This window comes from Stegodyphus dumicola, chromosome 9 (genome assembly GCF_044657685.1).
Source record: "Stegodyphus dumicola isolate Sdum_Otavi_A_Nest chromosome 9, ASM4465768v1".
NCBI classification, from domain to species: Eukaryota; Metazoa; Arthropoda; class Arachnida; order Araneae; family Eresidae; genus Stegodyphus; species Stegodyphus dumicola.
This window is the reverse complement of record NC_140776.1, coordinates 183,569,524-183,596,563: the sequence shown is the minus strand read 5'-3', so window position 1 is coordinate 183,596,563 and position 27,040 is coordinate 183,569,524. Positions and strand designations below refer to the sequence as shown.

The window sequence follows — 27,040 nt, the reverse complement described above, 5'->3', positions numbered from 1 at the left end:
CACGCGAAAGAGGAGAAATAAAATACATTATTAAACTCCGTATAAAGTTTATTTTTACTTACATAAATAATAGCATCTTAAATCTTATCTCTTACCTCTCACTTTCTCCATTCCTCACCCCTCCAAAAACGTTATGCAAATGAAAAACTCTTTTAGAAAAATCAGAAATTAATGAAGATATTGTTCAGAAAGTTTGCCTTTAATGTTCCTACTCCTAAGCATCTGAGGATACTCCAGATCTAGTCCACTAATTCATCGTGGCCAAAAGGAAGAGAACTTTAATCATTGGCACCATGAGTACCTTAAATGTGACAACATAATTTTGCCCAATTCCTCCCAATTTTAATGTAAAACATTTTAATTTCTGGTCTCAGTTGTTCTCTCGGAGCATTACAAAGGCAGCCAGTTTTCTCTTGAAATTTTACTAGGGTTACTTGATGCCTGTTGATATTTTGTAAAAAACTGCATTTTAGAGTCAATAACTGAACACTCACATTTACAAAAAAAATTTAGTAAATTTCATGTTTACCAGTGAATGTAATGTTCTCCTTAGTAGCTTAATCAGCATAACAGAACCTATTCTAAGTTCACACTTGGACAGACTCCTTATGTAGTAATATGTAACTTTGTAATTGTTACAATTACTGTACTGTACACTTTTGAAACTCCAGACAGATGTATGAATCACTTGGTATATAGCACTACCGGATCTCTTTTTTCAATTTTACAATACTAAAATCTAAGTTAAAACACTAAACTTTTTTGTAAATTTCCTATTCAAATTTTTCAGTTCATTTTTTATTTCTTCAAACACAGAATAACTTACTGTTGCAGAGCTAAATGTATTAGTTAAAGACATTATTACAGAATTAAATATATCCTCAAAAACATTGAACAAAATAACCTTTATTCACATACTAAACATCATTTACACATTGTTATCTACGAGTATATGAATTTACGGTAAGTAAAAAATGTCAATAAGAAAAATTTTTTTCACATTTGAATTCATTAGAAAACAGTAAATAAAATATAAAATAAATACTTAATATCAAACAGTACCAATATATGCAAATAATTCTTAAATGAAAATATTCACATATTAAAGCCTATCATTAAATATGCCAGTTAAGAACAGATGAATATAATATACAAACTTTTAAATATACACATATTTTTTCCTCCTTGGCATTCAAAAATGTTACTCGTTCAATTTTTGACGTAAGGACACCGTACCCAAATTCTTCATACAGATGTTTCTTCATGTCACAAAAATTATGCTGCAAAAGGAAAAATGATATTGTTGCGTGCGTACGGGTTCGTTATGAAATGAATGCACAAGTCCGATGAAAAATGAACAAAAATTTATTATTATCACAACAAAAATGCTTAAATTTTCTCAAATTATCATGCAGTATTACAATATCTCACAGTAGTTATCTTTTAACTACTCAAATGTCCAATAGAACGTAATTCAAAACAGCTAAAGGACGCTAATCCGCGAATTCGCTACAATCAACAACGGTAGTTTTCTAAACAACAACAAACTAAACAACTACTACAAACTGAGATGTTTTCCTCCTTTTATAAGATTTTAAAATCACGCGCTAGAATTTTCCAGCACTTTCTCGAAATCAAAAAGTGCCTTCATACTAAATATGCCTTTATACTAAATATGGGAAAAGAAACAGAATTTGAAGAAATGAATAATTATCAAAAATTATACTAATGATTTTTTTAAAAAGCATGGTTCCTTCTTAATGGAATTTTAATTAATACAGAACCTAACTTACTGACCTAATGAAGGAAAATATCTGAATCAGCAAATCCAAAAATCAGTCACTCCTACTTCTTTACATCAACTTTTCTCTCTCTCTCTTTTTTACTTTTCACTTCCTTGTATGAAGTAAAAAGGAAGCATTGTAATCACACAAAACTTCAGGCATCCTATTTCAACAAAAATATCCCTTTTGACCGCTATCGAATGCAATTTAACGATATTTTTGCATGATACGCTTACGTAAGGACAGAATAAAAGACTCTTTCCACCCAAAAAAATTATAAAATTGATTTAAAATGAATTCTGAAGAGAAATTTTTGTGATGTCTGTGCATACGTACATATCTCGCATAACTAAAAAATGAGTAGCGTCAGAATGTTGAAATTTTGTATATAGGAATGCTATAACATGTAGATGTGCACCTCTTACTTTGGTTGCAATCGGCCACACTAAAAGTATATAAATATATATATATATCCACTCTGTTGCTTGGCTCAGTGATCTTAGTTTCTTTATTCTTATATGTTTGTTGTGCATTTTTATTAAGTTGTGCATTTTTTGCTTTAAAAATGATTGAATTATGTTGTTCTTATCTTCCGATTAAGGTTTTTATGCCTTTAGCAAATCTGCATGCAATATTTTTAGAAGTATTAACAATTTAAAAGTTGCTTAAATGCAGCTAAGCCTAATCCTTTTTGCAATGGCGGCAATGTTTGTTTACATTTCAAACATCAGAATAGTAGATTTGTTGCCAATCTAGAGAAAGTTTGCAGCAACAAAGATAACACCTTTTATTATTGTGAATTAAATCATGCTTAATCCATTCTAGAATTTATTTGAGGAACTAAGTGTTAAAGATTTACTTCATAATTTTCAATACAGATATTTTGAGTTGTTATGTATTTTTGCCTTGTTGTGAAGTGAAAACTGAAATAATTGAATGAGAAATACCAAAATCGTCTGTGATAAACTGTTTCTTTCTTTCTTTTTTGTTGTTGTTTGCTTAAATTCTTTTATACATCGTTTTAGATTTATTATAATATTTGAATAGAACATGTGACAACGATTAGATAATTTTTCAGATGATATAAATTTTGTGCATTCTGAGTTACAACGTAAATGAAATGTAATGCTGTTAAGTGAACCTAGCGCCAGAGTGTCGCTATGGTAAACAATTATAGTGAATTTTAAAGAGTGCATTTATTCTATAGTGGTTTATATGCTATCGACAAAGTAGATTTATTTCAATAAGTTTAAATGAAATGCAAGAAAAAATGCATATAATTTAACATTCTGTACAAGAAAGTCATGGTGTACACATCAATTTTTTCTTTCTTAATTTCAGTGATAAATGTACATTTACTACTGAAATCAAAAGATCTCACTCATAAGTGCAAAACAGTGAATTTGTAAAATGTTTGCCTAGAGATAATTTTCATATGCAAGACACTCATTTATACATAAATGCAGGATTCAGGAAAAATACATATAAAATTTTGGATCTGATGAGATGATAATACTGGTGCTGGTGCATAAAAATGCAGAAGCAGTTATAGCTGACTGATATAGTTACGTATTTTTGAAGTGAATCTACATAGCCAAACCAGCACTAAAGGCATACCCACAGTAATCGCAAATGTACTTCACACATATTTCGCAGCAAGACAGCTGAAGAGAAAGAGGTGCAGACTATGTGACAGTTAGATAAAAACAATGACAATTACAACATGAAAAAATTCAAAATTACAAAACTGATGTTAGATTAAGCATGGTGAAGTCAATTTATTTGTCAGCAGAGGGATCCACTACTGCTTTAAAACAACTAATTTAGCAACAATTTTGATTTAATTACAATGTCACATTAAAATGAATGTTTTATATTCAATTTAATCTATAGATCAGTAATTTATCATATTTTATAATAAATAATTATGGCATTTTTTTAAATGTATTACAAAGAATGCCATATTAAATTATTGATATTACATAAAATACTTACGGTATAAAAATGAAAACTTATGTAGTCTTCACACTCTCTGGAGAATCCAAAACATCCGTATAATGTTCACTCGACAGTGAGCCATTGATTATACTGACGTCATCCATGTCTTCAGCAGCAGATTCTTGCGATTCCCCTTCTTCCTTCGCTTTTGTTTCAGATTCAGGGTCTTCTTCAGCATTTTTTTCTGAATTCGGAAGTTGCCAAGCTGGTATGCTTGTGGTGAATTTTGGCACGGCAGGAAACTGATGCCTATATAGAATTACTTCATTAGCTCAACTTCTAATTAAATGGAGCAAATTAATGTATAGTTTACATTCAGGTATTTAAAATGACACTGAAGTAAATAATCTCACCTTAATTTTTATTCATGTTTCTCAAAGTTTTAAGTACTAACCACTTAAAAACCTCTCTGCCCAAAACAGAATACATACTTATTAAATAAAAAATACCAGCATTACTTATTTTGGGTATCTCGCAAGAAACAAAAGTAATGCTATTTTTCATAAAAGCATACAACAGTTTTATAATACTGCTGAACGCAGACACACTTCTTTTATATATGTAACTGAATGTTCAGTATATTACATTCAGTTACATATATAAATGAAGTATATTAGTACATGTACAATGAACTTCACAGTTCTCTGGCCTGAAGAGATATCTGATAACAGCACTACTGGGAAAGCTTACTGATTATTACACAATTAGCCCTATAAAAATGTATACGTCATATTGACAAATTGCTTGACAATACTGTTAAATGGGGTTTCAACGGGGGTTCCATAAGCATAATGATGATTGGAATATTACACGAATTAATGAAATTCTGCCCTGTAGAATTGTGCTCAGAACATCAAACAATGAAAAGCATAGAAAAAAGACAAAAAGCATTGTTAAAGCCTAAAGACAAAATGATAAATATTCATTAGACAAACTGACAACAGTACTAGACAACAAATTTGAACTTATCATCGGTATCCTTAATATAAAATGTTTTTATATAGACACTGGTGATAAATAGTTAATTATGGTTTTTTATGAATATTTTACATTTTTCACAGACATAAACAAAAGATTACAGTTTCTTAAACTGTTTCTGAGAAGCACATGAAACTTGCACTGCTCAGTGGTGAGACAAACGAAATAACAATCTATATCTAATAATATCTTGCTTTGCACTCATTGGCTAATATATACTAAATGACCCACACAGGTGCTCGGTTCTCAATGGAGAACTGAAGCATGATGTTTTTAGACACATGTTTCAAACTCTCACATACAAAGCAGAAACATGCCATATCTTACTGATGAAACAACTTTGGTTTTCTTTTACATGTATCTAGAGCGATAAGTGCTTCCATACAATAAGTCACTTTTTTGTGTGCAAATAACAAACTATTAAGCAAAACTACATAAAAAATTTTAGGAATAAGAGAAAAAGTTGGGAGAAATATTTGCAAATCAGGTTGGCAGGAGTATGGTCAGAAATTGAGAGTCTCCCGCCTATTTTGGGAGAGATGGCAACTCTGAAAGTGCATCATTACTTCTAGCAATGATAAGAAATTTGGCAGAGCATGGACTATTATTGCAGTTCATAGTACCTTTACCTCCTCTGCCTGAGAGCACTGGTATATATTGTATCAACAAAACAAGAAATGAATATCCTTAATATTGCACTGATTCAGTAATAAATCATAATTTTGGTTCAGCTTTGAAGACTACAGAATTCATATATAGATATGATTCTCATTCCAGTTATTTCACAGAACATATCCATCATACTTGGTGCTATTTTTTGTGGGGATATTTCCTGTGATACCAAGTCACATTCATGGATCTTTCAGCAATCTAGAGGGCCCAATAATACCTCAAACATTCTATGACCTACTATGCTGCTAAAACTGTTTGTACCTTGTAAGGATTATGTTAATTTTATTAACAGTTAAATTTTGAGTTAAACTTCCTTTCCTATCACTTCTTAATTTCAACTTACCTCTTCTGGCCAGGACATAGTTTTAGAATCACATCTGAATGCTAATGAGGAAGAGTGGTATTTAACCACGAAGTTCTACTGTCTTAGAGCGAGAGAGAACAGATATTCTGGCTAGCAAGCATCTGCCTTTTTAGGCTACTCTCTCGTAAGCTATTATTATGCTCAGCCGTACTTTAGGCCCTTGATAGCTTCACAGTCAATTAGCATTAGGGGGCCAACTCCCATTAGAATTTTGATAACTTAGTCTATATTTTTTTTAGTTAAGATTAGTTTAGTTTATTTCTTAGTCTCTTAAGTTGAAGCCCAAGTGTCGGCTTTATTGTACAACTCCAAGACGGAGTTTTGTTTAATTGGTATAATAAATGGTTATTTCACCCTTCTCACTTGTTGTTTTCTACCTCATGAACTCAAGCAATTATTCACATAACAGTTCTTAAGATTCTTCACATTCAACTGTAACTTAGTGGGGAATCCTACAACTTTTCAGAATCCACAAGATGATGCCTATATATGCTTGGCAAATGTCTCCAAGGCTGGTTTATGCAGTACCATAATTATCAATTTCCTATTCAGATTTTCCAATCATTCGCCCAATTAAACTCTATCAGGTATACTGGGGCATTTGATTACAATTATTTCATAATGTCTATGAATTTGCAAAACATTCACAGAACCTCCAGCAAGAAATTTTACAGAACGATGTTCACCATTTATATACCAATATGAATATCCTTATGCGTTATTGCCAAAGGCAGCTGCATAGCCTATTACTATGTAAAACTTTTAGAGCACATTTTTTGCTAAATAAGCAGATTTATCACTATACAATTTAAATCTATATTTTCTCTCCATGGAATGTACCTCAAATTCTCACATGCATTCCATGGGGGGAAGGTATCTCTAAGATACTTATTCATGAATTAAATTAAACTTGCAGAATTTTACACAAAAAATAACAATTTATATTTTTATGAGATATTTTTTCAGTAAATAACTACGTTCATTAAACTATGGTTCTACAATTCTATTTATTTAATATGTTATATCATAAGAATTTCTTATCTACATTTAACAGATTTTTTTCTGAAAAAAAATACCAATTTATATGTAGCACAAGGAAATATAATGAAATTGCAAATATTATAAAGATAAGATACCTGCTAAGAAGAATTGACTTAATGGTTGATATTTCTCCTTTCAGATCTTGTAATACTAAAGGTGTAGGTAAATACTCATTCACCTAAAAAATAGATATTATGATTGAAAGTATGCTATGAAAATATGTACTAAGATTTAAAGTGTGCATGATACTATATGCACTATAATAACATGCTATGATTAAAATATGAAAATATCATGACTTAATGAACAAATCAGTGAGCTTCTATCCAGGTATCAACTTTAATTTAGTAAAAGATAAATTATTTATGTTTAAAACCAAATAAACATTTATCAGATACATATACATATTAATTTAGAAATCAAACAACAAAAATCAGCATTATATTTTCAAATTTTTACAGGACTAGTTGAAAATATAACGCCGATTTTTGTTGTTTGACTTCTAAATTAATACTTGTTCGGCATGTTATTGTATCTTACATATGCATATGTTAAAAAGTCATTAAATATATTTCTGGCCACAAATTTCTATTAGCATTTGAAATAAAAATGAATTAATAATTATTGTCATTATTAACCTTTTGCACAAATTTTAAGTATGTTCAATAGATTTTATATCCATGTTCAATCTCAATGTATCATGACATATTTAATATTTAATTTGTATTAGGATAAAAACAAATTAAGTTTCTTGATAAGAATAAAACAAATTAAGCAATTTTATGTATATTAATATATTAGACTATTAAGAAATGCAAACATATTGCATTTATTCAATTTAAACGTTTTATCACAGGTATTCTTTTTAAAATTTTATTGATTGATTGCTCTTTTATGGAATTTTTAATTTGGTTCATTTTGAAAATGACTGTCGCTTGGCAAAAAATCAATCACCAATGAGTTGGACATTTTTCGAGAGGGGAGTGCAGATAATCAGAAAGTAATGAAAGGTTTTCCAAGTTGAACAAGCACAAACAGCAAAAGTTTCTCTGAACAATATTAGTTTCTAAATAAAATTATATTATGCATATACTATACTTCTTACTTACAATTTCTTCTGTTTCCATAGTTGTCAGCTTTATAAGGAAACACAAAATTATATTGGAAAAAATCAAGTTTAGACAATAAAATGTATGTAAATTGTATTATGTAAACCTGATTTCCATGTAACTAACCTCACTTTGAACAAATTTGTCAATTTTCCCTTTCTGGTTATTAATAGTTCCCTCTAAAACAGATATAGTTTCCCTCAGTTGAGCTATAGAAGAGTTAACTTCAGTAAGTTGCTTTTCCATTCGAATTAATCGATCTGCTTCGGTTTCTTTCCCAAAAAGCCAGGGTTCAATGTACAGCTAAAAATACAGCATTAGTATTCATAAACACACTTTTATTACAAAATCAGAAATAATTTTCAGATAATTGATCAATAAAGTTAAAACTATGATACACACAATGATGGCAAAAATTTAATCTAATACACCAAATAAATTATCATTTAAAGGCTAACTTACAAATACCAATCAAGAAACTAAATTTTAACTCTTTGAGGTTCGGTGCATAATTTTTTTTTTTTTTTTTGAAAAAATAACTTTACACATAGATAACTAGCTCCTAATACAATGTTATTTCATGCAAAAAAAAAGAACAGGTAAACCTTTAAGGACTTCATGACATGGTGGGATACCGCTTGTCCCTAGAGCAGTAAAATGCACCTTTGCCACAGCGTAAATTCTCCTAACATGCTTATAGTTAAATAGTTTATGCTTATAGTGCTAGTTTAAGCAATCAAATAAAAATGCAAGATATAAAAAACGTTTTTGAATAATTATCTAGAAAATATTGATCATATTCACAAAATAAAAAATATTTAAAAAAATTACATAATTAAAAAAAATCTATCTCTGTATAACTTTTTAGATATCTTTTAATGATTTCATAATAGATTTGAAACGGAGAAGATTTTCACTTCAGTACTTTATTTGCTGCATGTCTGAAAAAGAAGATATTTAGAAGGCCGCCATGATTTACATTTCACCTCTCTTTCCTCTGCTTAGGATATTTTTCTATGGTGAATCACACATACATATCCATTCAGTATTCAATGACATTTCATGTTACAGAGTTATATTTTCATTTCTTTTGGAAAAAATACTAAATATTTTTCAAGTTTTAATATTATTGCAATTTATTAAAAAAAATTCATTATAAAAATATAAAACGGACACGATATTTGAATTTAAAAATATTTGAATGGTGCTGCCATCTAGTAGCAGCAATTCCTACATGTGTGGTGGGACGTATTTGGTCCCACCTTTTAATTTCAACCATTCTTAATTAATATATATGAATTCAAATAATAATTTTTTTAGCAAAGGAAACTTTCACATAAAAATATTCATTCTAACACAAAAAGTTGTTGTTCAGAGGATTTAAATTGGATCAGAAATAAATAAAAAAAAACTGCTTGAAAATGAGATCTGCAAAGAATTTTTATTTTACATTATTTTCACAAATGAATATTAGTGCTGCTATCTGTTATACATTTAGAGAACTAAAAGGCATAATTGTATGTATTTTAAATGGAATTTTGCAGCTTTCATCTGGGAGAAAAAAACTGATAAAAAAGAGGTGTCCCGCCGCCCGTCAAAGGGTTAAACAAGGGAAAACAAATGAAACATTACACAAACAAGATTTTCAGGATATAGTAAGTTTTTTTTAATCAATATAAGATTGGGTTGGGTAAAAACTTATCACACAGCAGAAACGTGATCAGTATATTTAGCCTTTCATACATAATTTAAATAGTCTTTTATGTCTGATTTAAAGGGAATATTAATTATAACCAATCTTTCCTGAATAGTGATGATTTAATTCATACGTTTTACATAATTTGATACATTTCTAAACTTCAGTATGTCTTTCATAAAATAAAGAACATGCAAGTTTTAGAGTTTGTTGCATAATGCAGAAATGGATAAGCCCAGACCTATGAAATTTTGTAAACATGCTATGCAGACAGTAAAGATGTGCTAGTCTTTTTAAAAATGTAATGTTGAAGCAATTTTTTTGGGGATTTTCCACATGTATTCTCTATTTTTAGACAAACAACCAAACTTGTAATTTCATTGTTTGCATCATCAAATAAAGCAGTACAAATTATTTTAAAGAAAGTTTGTTCTGAATTTCCAATATAATTTACCGACTTTTCGCAATTTTTCAAAAACAGCTCTATTTTTCTGATAATTACATCTTTGTTAGCTCTTACAACTTATTTATTGACTCTCGCATAATTCAAAAATCTTCATAGATTATAAAAATCTCCCACTCCTTTTAAAACAAGAATAAACCAAGAATATTAAATGGGCATTTTTTTTTATAATCTCTTTGATAATGATTTTAAGCAGAAGTTGTTTACAGTCTTTGTAATATGTTGGTCATCCCATGGTCAAAGAAACAGTTTCAATCAAATGGAATTTTGATATTACATCACTTTTTTTTTTTTTTTTTTTGTTCTGCATTTACGCAACACTAAATTTTCTGTGCTAACATATTATCGCAACCACCTTAGTAGAAATCATCAAAGCTTCAGAATTAACCAAAGTCTAGTAACCACGTTCATAACAATTATTCAAGCAACCATGCACATGACAAACATTAAGTTTTCAACACTGCCATTTTCTCTGCATCCTTTTTATTGTATTCCAAGTTCCAATGGCTCTTGCATAATTTTTTTCTTCATCTTAAATTCGATTTTAAAATTTTTGCTTGTAGGATTTTCCTATAATAGAAGAAAGAGGTGAAATTTCTGCAGAAATACATTATTTTGTCACGAAATTACTAAATGAATAATGTTTTGAATTCTTTCTCAATTCTTTCTGCAACTGATTTTCCACCATAACAAAAACAAAACTTCAATTGTAACTAGGTTTATTGATTGTCTTTTGGAAAAAATATACAGTTGACATGTAGAATATGTATGTCATAATATGCATGTATGCAATGCCCAATTTTTTATAATAAAGCTTTTTAAAATTAAGTTGCACATTTTATTTAAATTTTTAAATCATCAAAACTAGGATATGACTTGTAGCCAAATTAACAAGCATTTAACTTATTTATGCTGAATTAATAATTAAATTACATTCCCTTTGAATTTTACATTAACTTAATAATACAACTAGGGAAATATAAATATATTCAAATGGTTTAATAATCAACAGAATATAAAATTCAAAGCAAATATCTTGACTTACTTCTGCTAATCTATCACTCCTCAATCAAGTCTTAAATAATTAAGGTCTTAAAATGATAACAGGTAGTTTTTGGTATCTATTATAAAATCATTTTGATCATTGTTTTAATTTTAAAATTGCAATGGATTTAAATTCACTGTCAAGCATTTATTTTTTCCAATTTTCTAATTTTAAAATCCTACTGGGGCTTATATTCAAATATATTCATGCAAGCTGCGAATAATTTGATAATTTGCCAAGAGATGGCAGCACTTATTAAGCTAATTTTGTTTTGTAATATTTGATTCTGGTTACTGAGTATATGCTATCTGTTAGAAGAAAGGCATCCATGAGAACAAACTCCAATGTATGTAAAGAGAAGTGTAAATAAATTATAAATAAGCTTTTTGTAAATTGAGGCTTTTAACTAATGCAACATATATAGCATATGTGCAGTCAGTCTACCAGCTATTTCATTTTCCTGACGGAGACCACATCACTGATCAGGCCAATAATGCTTTCTGTCTGAGGTGAAATTCATTATTTGATTACATGGCAACAACATTTGCACTGGTATTAGCTGACAATTTCAAAGCTCTTAGAATGTAAAATACTGATGACCTGGTTACATATTCATGGGTTCAGTAATATTTGGTTGTAATGAAAATTTTCCACTGAGAAACATTCTTAATAAAGCCGGGGGAGGAAGAGACATAAAAGAAGTAACTTTAGTGCAGGTGGTAATCACCTTCAAAATCTATGATTTTCTGCCATCATTTTGGTAGTTTTCCAAAGCCTTCAACCTAGAAACTTGATGGCCGCGAGTCCAAAAACAGATTAACCTCATTTCGGATGTCCTGTGCTGAATGGAAGATAGTACCAGCAAGACTTAACTGCAGGTGTGAAAGAAAATGTAGGAGTTCGAAGGAGCGATGTCAGGGCTATATGCTGGTTGTGGCAAAAGATCCCATTCAAGTTCGTACCAGTCCAGCCGCTGAATGCAGACACATGTGGTCCTGCATTACATTGATAGAACATTACCTTTTTGTGCTGGAACTCAATTTGATGTTTTTCCTTGATAGCAGTATCAAGACGGACTAGCACTTCACTGTACAACTTACTATCAAGCTTTTCTCAGATATTCTTTGTTGATAATACAGTAATAACACCAGATACAAAGCATGATCCTTTTATTAGTCAAATTGCACTTTGCGATGCTGCCGACAGGCTCACCAGGCACAGACCAACCCCCTTTTCATCACAAGTGATTATGTGGAGGAGAATTTTGTCTTTGCATTCATATTTGAGCAGATTAGAGCAGGCCCCAAAACTTATGTCCTTATCTGCTTGAGCCAACTTGTGTGGCACCCGTTGATTGAACATGTATGTCAAGTTCATGCGATGCATAGCGCAACTAATGACATGGCACTAACGTCTAACTCCTTAGCAAGCTCTCCAGTGGTTGCATACTGATCTTACACAAGGTCTCACAGCGGGCTTCATCAATATCAGTAGGCCAGTCACAGAGCTCTGCTTCTTGTATGTCATAGTTCTTTTTTTTTTAAACTTTAAGCACCAAACCTTCACAATGTCATAAAATACAGCATTAGTACCTAAAGCTGTACACATGATTTGGTGACATTTTGTAGCCAAAATTTTGCAACAGAACTGGAAGTAAATGATGGTTCTAATCTGGTAGCATAATACTTCCATTTCAGACACCTTGTACTTAATGATAACAATATTTTTTTAAAAATTTCACAACACAGTGTTCTAAAACAAGTCTCTTTCAAATGCCAAAATTCATTTGAGAAAATATGATTAAACACGGCAATGCAAACTGTTTGCGCAAAACGATTATTGCAGTGGCAGGAAAACTTTTGCTTAAACTCGATATAGTGAATTGTGAATTTCTCTGTCCCTTTCTTCACTATCGGTAGCAGTATTATCTAGATCTAGAACCATATTTCAGATTTTGCCATTCATTAATTGATAGATGATTGAGGAGCATTGTCATCACAATGAAAAACTTCTTTCATATCATCAATTATTACCACTTCTCCACATTTCTTTACAAAATTTGTTAATTGGAAAATTTCACCTTTGTTTTTCAATATCCGAAAACCTTTAAAATTAGCAACTATCATCATCAAATTTAACTATCCTTCACTATATATATTTGGCTATGCATCATGAGCTTGGCGACTAAAGAGAAGTTGTTCCGTTAAATTTTATCTTGCTTATATTGAGACAATTAAGCCTGAATTGTATTAGCTTAGTTATTTATTAAATTTATGTCTATTTCTTGCACATGCCAGGGGTGATTGTGAGACCCCAAAAAATCCCCTGAAACTTTTACGGACTTACTACTGACATTTTGGAGTTTCGAGAAGGATGGGGGGAGAGAAATGAAAAATTACAATTATGAAGTATTGAATGACCTAATTATAAAAGTTCAATGAATTACTTTTTTTGCAAAATTAATATCCATAAATTTTCAAACATATAAACTACTACATTTTATGTAAATATTTTAAATTGAAAGAAAATGGAGTCTCCTTTAAAGTTTTAATGATATTTTCCTTAATAGTTTTTGCGAGCCCATATTTCATCTTAGAACATGCAGTAGTCCTGGACATTTCCAACGAGTTTAGTGCCGTCTGATCGCGGCTCAACTGTTTGCAGAGTTCAATTAAATTGGGAGCTACATTGAAAGAAAGAGAATTCTAGGTGATACCTCTTGGCGTGCTTTTCTTGTCACTATATCCAATGGCCGAGCATCAGTCTCCAGTAAGTCATCAGTATTTTTTGAATTAGCATAATTACTTAAAGTCATTGAATGTCTAATGCACTTTGAATATTTTACGTGCGTCACAGTTTTAGAATGATTTGTGAAAGCCTTGAATCCTTCCCCACCATACTTCAGCAGTGAGTTACAAAAAACACAATATGCTTGTCCAGCAACATTTATTTTCTTGCACCATGTGCCGATGGTATCCCCATTACCATCTCTCCGTTCAATCCAATTCCACCTAAATGCATTCCGGACACCTTCTTCTAATTGTATAATATCACTATTTATATCGAGAAATTTTATAGTGAAATTCTCTTGCGTACATAAATAAAAAAATATTTCAATAAACGAAACGAAAAATTTACACGTCCATCAATAAATGAAACGAAAATTTTACACAGCGGAGAAAAAAAAGTTGAGAAGCGATCAATGACAAATAGCTAATACAGCGAAAAATCCCCCTTCTCTACTTATTGGCACCACGGCAGAAGAGATAAGACCTTTGAACCCAGAGTCACGTGATTGCACATCTGGTCGAACGAAGTCTCTCCCTTTTTTTTCTGCCGCGCCTACTTGCCGAAGAGAATCCAGAAGAGAATGTCCGAGAACCGGGGGAATGAGTCATAACTCGCAATAAGAAAAGAACAAAAAAGAGCTTTTCAACCCTTTTCACGCATTATCACTGCCTTTGGAGAAAGAAAGGAAAAGTTTTCACCACACACACTGACCTTGAGTTTTCTGCTTCCAAAGCAAACAAAATTACCCAGATCAAAATAAATAATTCATTATAATTCCTACTTCCCTTTGAATGACAATCCCCGGAATTTTCGGGTATCGAAGTTCAAAATCCCCGGAGCACAAACACCCCTGACATGCTTAAGGCTTATCAGAGTTCTAAATAAATAAATTCTCACCATATACTTAAGCCTTATTGAGGGCCAGCGCTAGATATCTTATCGTCTGATGATACCTTTGTGGGTCCTAAATTCTGCTACTCGGTGTGGCCATCTGAGCCCTGGCGCTGGTTCTGGGCTTATGTGAATAACAAATCAGTTATTCTTAATTCAAATAGCCCTAAATGTAATCTTTGGGTGTATGAATATCATCAACAAAATCTAGTTTTAGCATATGGAAAGAAATTTTTGGTAAATTTTTCCTTGGCAACATTTTTTAGCGCATTTAACTTAAATCTGTAATCATCGCCAAGTGTAATGTCAACATAAAAGGTTACCACACTCCTTTATTATTCAATTACTAACATAAAAAAAAAAAAAAAAAAAAAAAATGTTTAGGCATCTCTACATAAGTCATTACTCAATTTGTCATGTTTTGATAAACATGCAGTGATGAAAGGAAAATAAAATAAATAATGATTCGCCAGGCTGGTGTCAGATCACCAATGTCTCTATGTGGAATGTTTTGGTTTGAGATGTATGCCAAGCAGCTATGCAGCAACGAAAACAAATTACTGATCATACAAATTAATGCTAAAATGATTGTTTCTTCAATAACAAGGTATTTTTTTTTAGTGTCGAAGCGAAGAATCGAGACTCTCCAGATGTTTTATTATGCGCGGAGGGGAGGAATCAAATGCGCATGCGTAAAGCCTACAAGAAAACGGTGGTTTTGAGGTCCGGATTTTAGATCATTCTGGATAATGGACGTCCGGATTTCGGACTTTGTACTGTATAATGTATGCAAAAAGATAGGCAAATTATTTTTACTGCCAAGATCTCTTCTTCAAACATGCTTGAAAGGATGCCTCCATGAACAGAATATTTTAAGAAAAGTTAGTCTGTTTTACAAAGTGAGAAGAAACATTTTCCTCTTAAGAATGCTTTATAACACACACACACACACACACACACAAAAAAAAAAAAAAAAAAAAAAAAAAAAAAAACCACATATAGAGAAATACATTTTAAGAAATGAAGTAAACAACAAAAATATTTAGTGTGTTATAATTTTCCCAACTTCTCAAGTGAAAAAACAACACATACATGCACACAAACACACATACACACACAAAAGATAATGTGCGTATTAAAATCCTTACCTGATAAAATCGATGGAAACCAAATAAAGCAACACCTAAAATTAAGATTGAAGTACTAATTCTATTAAATTGTGACCAAAAAGAATAAGTCTGTACTGGAGGCAAAGGTGGGGGCAAAGGTCTATACGAAGCAAGTCGTTTCACAGTTTGGGCAGGATGATCTGGTGGATAACGATCAGCTTTTTCGAAAGCTAAAGCAATTTCAGAATCTGACATACCTGCAAGAAATTAAAATTATCTTTTAGTGATTAACAAATAAGAATCTAAAATACTTTAAATAATTTTACACGCTTCTGACAAAAATGAATAGAAAGTGATATACTGCAGTCCTTTAATAATTATTATAATCAGTAAATAGTTTAGATCCTGCATTTCTTCAGATCCATTTTTCTATTTACAGAAATAAGTAGTTTTTTAATTATCTCCTCGCAATATTTCCTATAATTGCCATTTCATGAAATACTTTGAAATTGAACAATGTAAGTCCACATCTTTTTTATATTTAAAATACACATATAAAAAGATTTTAAAATTATTTTGAGAAATATTATATTATAAGGAAACTTCAGTTAATGCTGGCATGAAATATAAGAAATTAATTTTTGATCTTTTACACTTTAATTTGTTTATATCGTTGAAGGGAAAGAAAAATATCAACTTCTTATATTTTTATCATTTAAATAAAGCAAAATATTTAAAAAAAACTACAATGATTATAAGTTTTGTGCACAGAGCTGTATTTTTTAAAAATAGATTGAATTTACTTTTTTTTAAATTGGGAATACAAATAAGTCTCCATGGTGGCACCAGTTAGTTATGGTTAAAACTGTCTGATGCAAAACCTCATTTCATAAGGTTGGCCATCTGCTAACAACATAACCTTGAAATATTAGCGATTTTGTATCAGCATCATATATTTTTTTGTGCGAAAATGTCGAGTTTTGAGCCAAATGAGTGTCATTTGCAGAAACTTTTGAGTTACTTCTTTAATTTGAAGAAATCTACAGCTGAGGTGCATTGATTATTTGTATGGTAAGGCTGCCTCATGTGAGAAAAGTTGTCATGAGTGGTTTAAGAACTGTGAATTTGATGTTGAAGACAAAGAATGTAATGGAAGGAGTGGACAAAGATGCAGAATTGGAAGTATTACTGGATGAAGATTCATGCCAAATGTAAGTAGAACTTGCACTTACATTAGAAGTGGCTACATTAGCAGTTTATTTGGTTAGAGTAGACTTTAAGGTACCCCTCGTATTATGGCGAAGTTATTGTTTCATTTATCACCAACTTGTTGTTTCATTTATGGAAGCCTGAGTAGTTGAATGTTATGGAAACCCTATTGTGATGTAATCGGGTGCATGATTCTGGGAAATTTTGAGTCTTGGTTTTGTAAGCACTTTTGTGGTGTGTCTTGGTTTTATTGTTTAGACGGTAGAATGGCTGAATGTAGTAAAATTAATTTGAAGTTTCTGTACGATTTAGAACGAAAGGGGAAAAGAAGTTAAGAAACACTGAATGCAATTTTTTACACCTGAAACGCTGCTTGCCAGACATAAACAAAAGGTTTCTTTTTTGTATCATATAGTCAGTGGTGATGAAAAATGGATCCAGTAAGCCAAAGAAATCATGGGGACTACCTGGCCACACTTCAACATCGACAGCCAAGCCAAATATTCATGAAAAAAAATCATATTGTGTATTATGGGGGATAATCTTGATGTTATGTATTATGAGTTACCCAAATCGAATAAAAGTGTTACTGGGGCTCTCTACCAAACACAATTAATGAGACTGAGCAGAGCATTCATAGCAAAATGTGCCCACTACGACTTCAGACATGATATTATTCTTCTCCTGCTCATCCACATGTTGCAGCACCAGTGAAACCTTAACTTGGAAATGGTCAAATGAGAAGTTTCTCCCCTCCTGCTACATTCACCAGACATTGCTCCTTCTGATTATTACTTGTTTCGATTGATAACTCATGATCTGTTTCAGCAGCACATTATATGAAGATACTAAAAATAAGGTAGATTTATATATAGCCTTGAAAGATGAAGCCTTCTTCCAAGGTGGTATCCATATGCTCTCAGAAAGATGTGGAAAAGTAGTGGCTAGAGATGGTCAATACTTTGAAGAAAACATAACGTACCATTTTTTTTACCATAAATGCCTAACTTTTGATAACAAACAGCAGAGATTTACTTGTTCTCCCAATAATTAATTTCACCACATCACTGTTACCATTAATATGAGATTAGATGGATTTGTTTCCATTCTGTAACACAAAATGTAATTAATTACCTTTAGTACTGTAGTATTGATTTATTTGTAATAATTTTATATTAATTCCAAAGGAGACTGAGTGAGCACAAAATGGGTACAAACCCCCCTCAATCAAATATTAGCAAAAAAAAAATTTGCAATTAATATAAATGATTGACGGCCTTGATAATTTAATGAAATGACAGATGATGCAATGAAATGCATGCATGAAATATATATACACACTGTGATGTACAAGTAAAACAAAATTAATTTGTATGTACCAGGGGTTCTGAGTTATTTTTGTCCCATGCACCCTTTCACCATTGCTAGAAGATCATTAACCCTTCCTTTACAAAACTTGAAAAATAAATATATACATTTATGTTGATTTAGATGATTTCTTAATGTGTTTCATAAATTAAACTATAAGAAATGTAGAAAATGTTGATAAATACCAATACTGGAATTAAAGTAGTTTTTTACATTCATAACCTAAAATGAAATACTTAACAGCTAAATAAAAAGCCGACTACATTCCCACCCCCACCCCCCCCACAAAAAAAAAAAAAAAAAAAAAAAAAAACTATGAAATCCCTTTGGTACGCAATATTAACGATGTGTAATGTTTCATAATAAATTACTAAAACTTACTTCATGATATTAAGTTATTGCCTGCCTGAAATACTTCTCAAAATTAACAGTATAATAATAAAATAAATATTACATAAACTTCTGGATAAAGTTCAAAAGTGTGTCAATGAAAGATGAATCATAATATAGGGAACTATAAAAGTTAAAACACATATAGTAGAAAGTCTGAGATCTCGACTCGTAGGGACTTCGATTCCGTGTCTGGAATTTTTCTGGATATTAGATAAAATAAAAATATGAAATTGTGATTTATGAAATAATGAAGCATTTATGATCTAAAGGATGTCAAAATTTACACACACACATACACAAAAAGCTTAATATTTATTTGTTTAGTTTATTAAACATTTCTTTCAATGCAAGTTGTTTAAATTGCTTTGTTTTTGTGCTAATACTTTCTCTTTAATTCTGCAGACAGACATAATTTCTTCTTCAGTTACATTGTTGAAGTCCTGTAATTGCTGTGGTGAGAATTCCAACTAACTTGTCAATCAAAATTTTTTCATTTTCAGTAACCTTTCTATCACTTTCTTCACTATCAGTAGTGTATTTTCAGGATCTAACACCCTACTACAGATTTTGTAATTCATTAACTGATTGATAATTGAGAAGAATTATCATCACAATGAAAAACTTCTTTTATATCATCTTCATTTATTACTGCTTCTCCATATTTCTTTACGAAATCCATTAATTGGAAATTTTCACCTTTGGTTTGCAATATCCAAAACCACTTAAAATTTGTGGCTACCATCATAACATTTAGCTATCGTTCATTATATATATTTGGCGTATCATGATAGTGGTAAAGACAAGTTGTTCCACTAAATTTTACCTTGCTTCTATCATGCACCAAGACAATTAAGCCTGAATTACACTGAAGTGACAAAAGTCATGGGATACCTCCTAATATTTTGTCGGTCCTCCTTTTGCCCGGCAAAGTGCAGCAACTCGACGTGGCATGGACTCAACAAGTCGTTGGAAGTCCCCAGCAATTGAGCCATGCTGCCTCTACACACGTCCATACCTGCCAACCTCTAAAGATAAAAATTCAGAAGATTTCTCCCCCAAATTCAGAAGAACACGAAGAATTAATATCATGCTTTGATATTAAAAAAATAACAATTTATACAAATAGAAAAAAGAAAAATTGTACTTACATTAGTAAATCTCAATTAAGTAGTAACTAAAAATTTTATTAGAAAACATAAAACAAGAACTTAATGTTATACAAAAAAATTATTGCAATGAATTTAGAGTGCATTTTTTGGCTTTAACCAAAAATTCTTTGGAAAATTTCTGTCATAACAATTAGTTTCCTCATAACATTTAGCAATTAAAATGTTTTCTAGAGTTTTTGGTGAAATTGAAGAACGAAACATAGTTTTGTTTTTCTTCACAATACTGAAGACTCTCTCGCACTCAGCATTACTGTGTGGAATTACAAGAATAGCACTTGCTAGTCTATCATATTTTGGTGTTCCATCATCTCTTTTTATTCTTTTTAAGGTACGAATGAGGACATCAAGTCTATCTTCTCCAGAACTGGCAAAGTCTTCAAACTGTGCAGCAGAAAATTGGTTCTGTAGTTCACTCATTTCGTAACAACGATGTATTAAGAAAATTCGTAGCACGTGCAAACAAAAAAAAAAACAGAATGCGACAATCCACGCTCGCTGAGTCATTCCCTTGCTACTGAAGCGAACGCGGGAAAAAAAATCTGGCGCCCACAAAGAAAAGAGCGGGAGAAAGAAGTTCAGCGCATTGGATTGGCTGGTTAAGCGGCGAGTTGGGAGAAACCGCAGGTTACTGGATTCGAAGTAGTCGGTAAAACACGATGCAATTGGCGTAAATCGCTGAACTGCCGAAAAATTCTAAAATTTTGACAAAAATCACTAAAAACACTTGAAAAAGGAAAAAAATCGTAAAAAATGGATTACGATCGTAAAATCGTAAAGACAAATGCATTTTCGTAAAAATTACGAAAAATTCGCAAAAGTTGGCAGGTATGCACGTCCATAATTGTGAAAGTGTTGACGGTGCAGGGTTTTGGGGCCAAACTGACCTCTCGATGATGTCCCATAAATGTTCGATCGGATTCAGGTCGGGCGACCTAGGTGGCCAGATTATTCACTGGAAGTGTCCAGAATGTTCTTCTAACCAATCGCAAACAATTGTGGCCTGGTGACATGGCGCATTGTCATCCAAAAAAATCCCACCGTTGTTTGAGTACGTGAAGTCCATGAATGGCTGTAAATGATCTCCAAGTAGCTGAAGGTATTCATTTCCAGTCAATGATCGGTTCAGTTGCACCAGAGGACTGAGTCCATGCCATGTAAAATCCCCAGACCATTATGGAACTACCACCAGCTTTAACAGTGCCTTGTTGACAACTTGGGTCCATGGCTTCGTGGGGTCTGCGCCACACTCGAACCCTACCATCAGCTCTTACCAACTGAAATCGTGACTCATCTGACCAAGTCACAGTTTTCCATTCATTTAGGGACCAACCGATATGCTCACGAGCCCACGAGAGTCGCTGCAGGCGATGTCGTGCTGTCAGTAAAGGCACTCGAGTCGATCTTCTGCCGCACTGTCCTATCGAACACGTCCCTTGTACGTCCCACATTGATTTCTGTGGCTATTTGATGCAGTGCTGCTTGTCTGTGAACATTGACAACTCTATGTAGACATCGCTGGTCTCAGTTGTTAAGTGCAGGTGGTCGGCCACTGCGCTGTCCATGGTGGGATGTTATGCCTGAAATTAGATACTTTCGGCACACTCTTGACACTGTGGATCTCGGAATGTTGAATTCCCTAACAATATCCGAAATGGAATGACCCATGCGTCTAGCTCCAACTACCATTCCGTGTTCAAAGTCTGTTAATTCTCGTCGTGCGGCCATAATCACGTCAAAACCTCTTCACATAAATAACTTGAACACAAATGAAAGCCCTGCCAAAGCACTTCGCATTTATACATTTTCTATGCTATACTACTGCCATCTGTATATTTGCATATTGCTATCCCATGACTTTTGTCACTTCAGTGTATATTAGTTATTTATTATACTTATGTCTATTCCTTGCATATGCTTAAGCCTTATCTAAGTCCTGAATAAATAAATTCCCACACATACTTATATCTTATTGAGGGCCAGTGCTAGATATCTTACTATCTGATGTAGTCTCTACGAGTCCTAAATTCTGCCAGGCGCTTCCTAAATTCTGCTGCCCAGTGCGGCCATATGAGCCCTGGCACTGGTTCTGGATTTATTCTTAATTTATATAGCACTAAATGTAATCTTTTAATCAAATTGGTTATTCTTAATTTTAATAGCACTAAATGTAATCTTTTGGCCTATGAGTATCTTTAACAAACAAACAAACGGAAAGAATTTTTTAAAAAATTATTCTTCATCAAAATTTTTTAGCGCATTTAACTTAAATCTGTAATCATTGCCACGCGTAATGTCAATATAAAAGGTTATTATCATACTCTTTATTTATTATTCAGTTACTAACACAAAAAAATTGTTTAGGCATTGCTACATGAGTCATTACTCAAGTTGTTATGCTGATAAACACAACAACTTGAGTGGTGATGAAAGCAAAATATAATAATGATTCCCCCAGGTTGGCATCAGGAATGTAAAATATTAGTAGGTATAAAATCAATGATGTATCTATGTAGAATGTTTCGGTTTGAGATGTATGCCAAGCAGATATGCATCTATAGAGTCAAATTATTGATCACACAAATTTATGCTAAAATGATCGTTTCTTCACTAATGAAGTATTTTATTTAGTGCCAAAGTCAAATTAAGAATCAGACTCGATCAAATGTGCATGCATTAAGCATACACAATAAATAAATAAAAAAATTTTTAGTATCTTTGAGGTCTAGATTTTAGATTATTCTAGATATATTGGACATCCGGACCTCGGACTTTGTACAGTATTACCATCTTCTCACAGCAATACTGCCCATAAATACAAATATGTACTTATTAAGACTTATATTTCTCATAGAGCACTGTGACCAAAAGCATCACATGTATTGTACTGTTATTGCTTGAAAATACATGCAACATAGTATATATACAATATTTTATTAGTGCTCTACCAGATATAGAGAATCAAGGTAATATATTAAGATACATTATTCTGATTTTTTTCAGTCAGCGAATAAGGGGAAAAGTTGTAAATGTCAATTCTCAGTGGATTTTATCATTTATTCTGGAATATCTTAATCTTGAATATGGAGGTACTAGTTAATACATTATCAATAAACACTATTTATTTTTATGTATTTATATGCAATTCTTAAAATTTACATTGCAGTTTTGATAACCAAATATTCCAATATATAATGTACACTTTTAATACAAAATATAAGATCAAAATTTACAGGTGTGTGTTATACATTGGAATAAAAATGACAGATTTAAAAATAATCAAAAGATCAGCATACAAAAATTATATTTTCACATGTATCTAAACGCTGTTTTTAAAAAGAAATGCATTCCATATGAAATTAAAATATTTCCTTATCTGATAACACAAAAAGTTTGCCATATTCGTCTTAGATCTTCCGCACATTACTGAATTCGATTTCATCTTCACCACTTCATTCTGATCCATAAATATAAAATCATCATCTTTTCCATCTAGATTGTTAGATATACTACATTTTTTAATGACATTTGAACTTTATTGGGTTTAATTTCATTCCATGCTTTTATTATCTACTTGCAATTATTACAGAAACTTCAAACCCTACACTTCAAATGATTACAGAAAGAGAAAACTATCTACACTTCACTAGACAGAAAACTATCTTCTAATTCCTCACATTCATTCGGGTCGAAAGTGCATTCTTACCTCAAATAATGTCCCCCTTTTCTCAAAACCCTACAATAATATCTTTGTGTACACCTGCATTAAAAACAAAAACAATTTGCAGAATTATTAATTCCCTTAAGCCTTCCCCCCCACACACATTTTGCTTCCCTTTTCAGTTTGTCAATTCAAAAACCATTGTTTGAAAGGCTAAGAAAATCATAAAATGAAAGACTTCAAAAGAAAAGCATCTTTCAGGTTTCTTCATAAAGAAAAGGAAATATGTTACATGGCAAATACACCTAAACATTAAAAAAATGTAGTTTGAAGTTATAGGTACGTACTATATACTGGTGTGCTGGAATAATATCATATTTTATACTTAGCTGTTATGACGTGATGATAAAGACACATGTTTGGTATACAATGCAAATTATAAAGCTAATAAATGATAGCTAATGTAACACAGCCAGTGGATTTCAAGTTCACATATTTTATGATAAGCATTTAATTACAAAAACAAAAAAAGAAAGCCAGAGTAATTTTTTATGGGAAGGGAACTTCTTAAAACCCTTTCCTACAAGAAATTTAGCCTATACTTTAGGGTGTCCCTTGGTTTACTGCCAAGTTGTTGTTTCATTTATGGTATGGACAAAGTCAAGTAAGTGTGCAATGCAAAATTTGTGCAATTCTCTGATGTTTTTTAAAGTGCAGATAGATCGAAGTGTACACAGACACCGAGTTTGTGCAATTCTTCGACTTCTTTTGGTTTTGTGTAGCAGCCATCTTGAAATTGTGCCTTCCTGGTGCTGATTTTGTCGTAAAAAAAAATCGCCAGAAAAACAAGGAGTGCCCAATTGTAAACTTTTATTGCTTGTTTTAATTATGTTTTGGAGGTAATTTTACTGGGATGGACATTGGATCAAAACAGGAATGGCACCAAAAAATTGCTTATATTTCATCTCAGAAGGAGGGAAAAAAAAAAAAAAAAAAAAAAAAAAAACTACCCATGCAATCAGTTTAATTATGCTGGAAAATATATCTCACACTCCAAATTATACTATAAAGAGCCTTTGCTTCAGATAAAATAGTGGCTATTAATTTATAAGGTACTATTATGGGTAATTATATAATTATAGTGTACCTAATCATAAACAGATAAAATACAATGTCAAATTAATGTATAAAATAAAAATTTACTAATCTGAATACTAATATTATGGAAAAATTAATTAATTACACAGAAAAATTCTGTGCACTTTGAGAAAGGTTAACAAGTACAACTCTGAAAGCCAAAATATTTCTTGATAAATATAATTAAAAGAACAACTTAATTGAAAATTATCTCTCCTCCTTGAAAAAGATGTTTTTGAGCCATCCTTAATACACATACATTTCATGTAAATCTGAGCTCAATCTGAATTTAAATTTTACTTAATTTAGCTTTCTTCTGTTGTTTGTAAAATTATACAGACTGCCATAATTTGAACTTGTATTTAGATTGAAATTACAACTATATACAGTAACCCAAACTTTTACATGAGCATATATTCCATATCACTGCTCTATAGTACACTGATGTTTATGTAATTGTTTTACCATTCATGAAGTATTTACATATGAAATTTTTATAAATAAAAATACACGAGAGTTCTCTATAATAAAAGTTATACTTATTTTACAAACTTAAGAAAACCCCTTACTGATTGAAATGCAAGAATTGCTCACATAATAATAATATACAATAATATATTTTGAAAAATTAAATTATTTTTACACATATAGTTAACCTTTGCTTTTCAGGAAGGCTACTTTTTTTTCATTTGGTTTAGAATACACTTCAGGATTCAGAAGAAAAATAACTGCTGCGTCCACCTGAAATTAAAGTATACAAATTATAAAAGAATAAAAACTTTTCAAGACAGAATTTGTTTTTCAAAAGTTTAATTATACTGCAGAAAGGATCAATTATACAACAGTAAACAACTGAGAACATAATAGTTAAAATACGTTCTTTAACTCCGCAGTTTGAAGTAATTATTTCCAATATAATACAAATCAAAAATTAATATAATTTTTATAGCTGCTGATGCATATATGAGGGATAAACATAAATTTTGTATCTACAACAAATGTACAGGCTAGTAAGGATATCTAGCTGGGCGCAATTTGACAAAATATTTTCGGAAAAACTGTAAATAGCAAAATCTAGAATTTAAAAATATTTTGATAATTTTCGTTCTTTTCTTCTTGCCATAGAATTATTACATTGTGAGACATAAATTCCATCCATTAACACAGATAAAATATTTAGATATTTTAATACTCGAACAACTGCTAAATATATGTACTAACCAATGACTGGCGTTTATGCTGCTCATCTGTTGTTTTATTCGCAGTCTCCTGCTTATCGGTCATTTTTTAAAAATGTGATCCTACGCTACGGAACGAAATTCACTCGATAATAATCACGGAAAACTCAACTTCACTGCAAACAACTTAACATTTCCGCGATCTTATACTGCTTGTCTATACTAATAATAATATTGTGGTGCACGTTACGAAAGACTTTTCACCCGATGAGATTTAATATAGGTCAAATTACAGTGTCGCTGTGGTCTAACAGATTGAAGCTCAGAATTTTTACAGTGACTGAGTAAAGGACACTAGTTGCTCATTTCCAAACTGATGTTTATCTCGCACGTTCCTGTTTTATCCAAAATAATTCTGACCATAAGTATTTGAATTAGTTTTGATAAATCTTCGAGTGAAATCTCGAGAAAATATTTTAGCGAAACTTGTTCAGCTTACGCAACAGCTGGGTAGATTCAACAAAAGAAGCGCGGCTTGTGATTGGACTATTTTTTATTATTGTCTTTCTTTTTTCTTTAACTGCGAACAAAACGAGGAAATCCTTTTTTTTTTTTTTAATCAGAATATGTATGTATAAGTTAAAGTAATGTAACGTACTCGCTCGTGTGAAATATCCATATTAAAACCTTGATATTGAATAATCTCTGCCGTGACTTTTTTTTTTCATCTGTAACCTGAGTTCCTCCTTCTCAACCGGAGTTGTGTACGTTGCAACCGGAGTTCCTCCTTCTCATAGCACAGCCTTTATACAAGCTGTTGCAACTCTCAGGGTTACAACGTGCAGGTTACAAATTAAATAATTGTTATTATTTATATGCAGGGATTATTAATATAAAGATATGGATATCTCACACAAACAGGAAACGGTGCATTAATCTAACAAGTGAGTGAAAACTATAACTATATAGTATGTATATATAACTCAGT

At 31.5% G+C, this 27,040-nt stretch overlaps 1 protein-coding gene across 3 annotated transcripts; it reads right to left on the bottom strand.

Annotated features, from left to right (window-relative positions):
* Positions 1–886: 886 nt before the first annotated feature.
* Positions 887–26,298, bottom strand: Pex14 (peroxisomal biogenesis factor 14). 3 transcript variants are annotated; one of them, XM_035372945.2, is made up of 8 exons: positions 26,096–26,298; positions 25,531–25,615; positions 15,980–16,197; positions 8,073–8,249; positions 7,947–7,973; positions 6,933–7,015; positions 3,780–4,031; positions 887–1,280 (listed from the first exon to the last, which is right to left on the bottom strand). In XM_035372945.2, exons 1-7 carry the CDS (start codon positions 26,156–26,158, stop codon positions 3,797–3,799), a joined length of 888 nt encoding a protein of 295 aa, XP_035228836.1. In that variant the 5' UTR covers positions 26,159–26,298; the 3' UTR covers positions 887–1,280; positions 3,780–3,796. The 3 variants fall into 3 exon arrangements, with proteins under 3 accessions (XP_035228836.1, XP_035228837.1, XP_085680574.1); XM_035372946.2 differs by lacking the exon at positions 7,947–7,973 and having other exon boundaries at positions 26,096–26,297; XM_085824448.1 differs by lacking the exon at positions 26,096–26,298 and having other exon boundaries at positions 25,518–25,615.
* Positions 26,299–27,040: the final 742 nt, after the last annotated feature.

Coding starts and splice junctions, on each gene's coding strand:
- Pex14 (XM_035372945.2), bottom strand. CDS start 26,158: ATGACCGATAAGCAGGAGACTGCGAATAAAACAACAGATGAGCAGCAT. Junction 8,250..15,979: donor GTTTCCATCGATTTTATCAG/GTAAGGATTTTA, acceptor CTGTATTTTTAG/CTGTACATTGAACCCTGGCT. Junction 4,032..6,932: donor AAGTCAATTCTTCTTAGCAG/GTATCTTATCTT, acceptor AATTCTATATAG/GCATCAGTTTCCTGCCGTGC.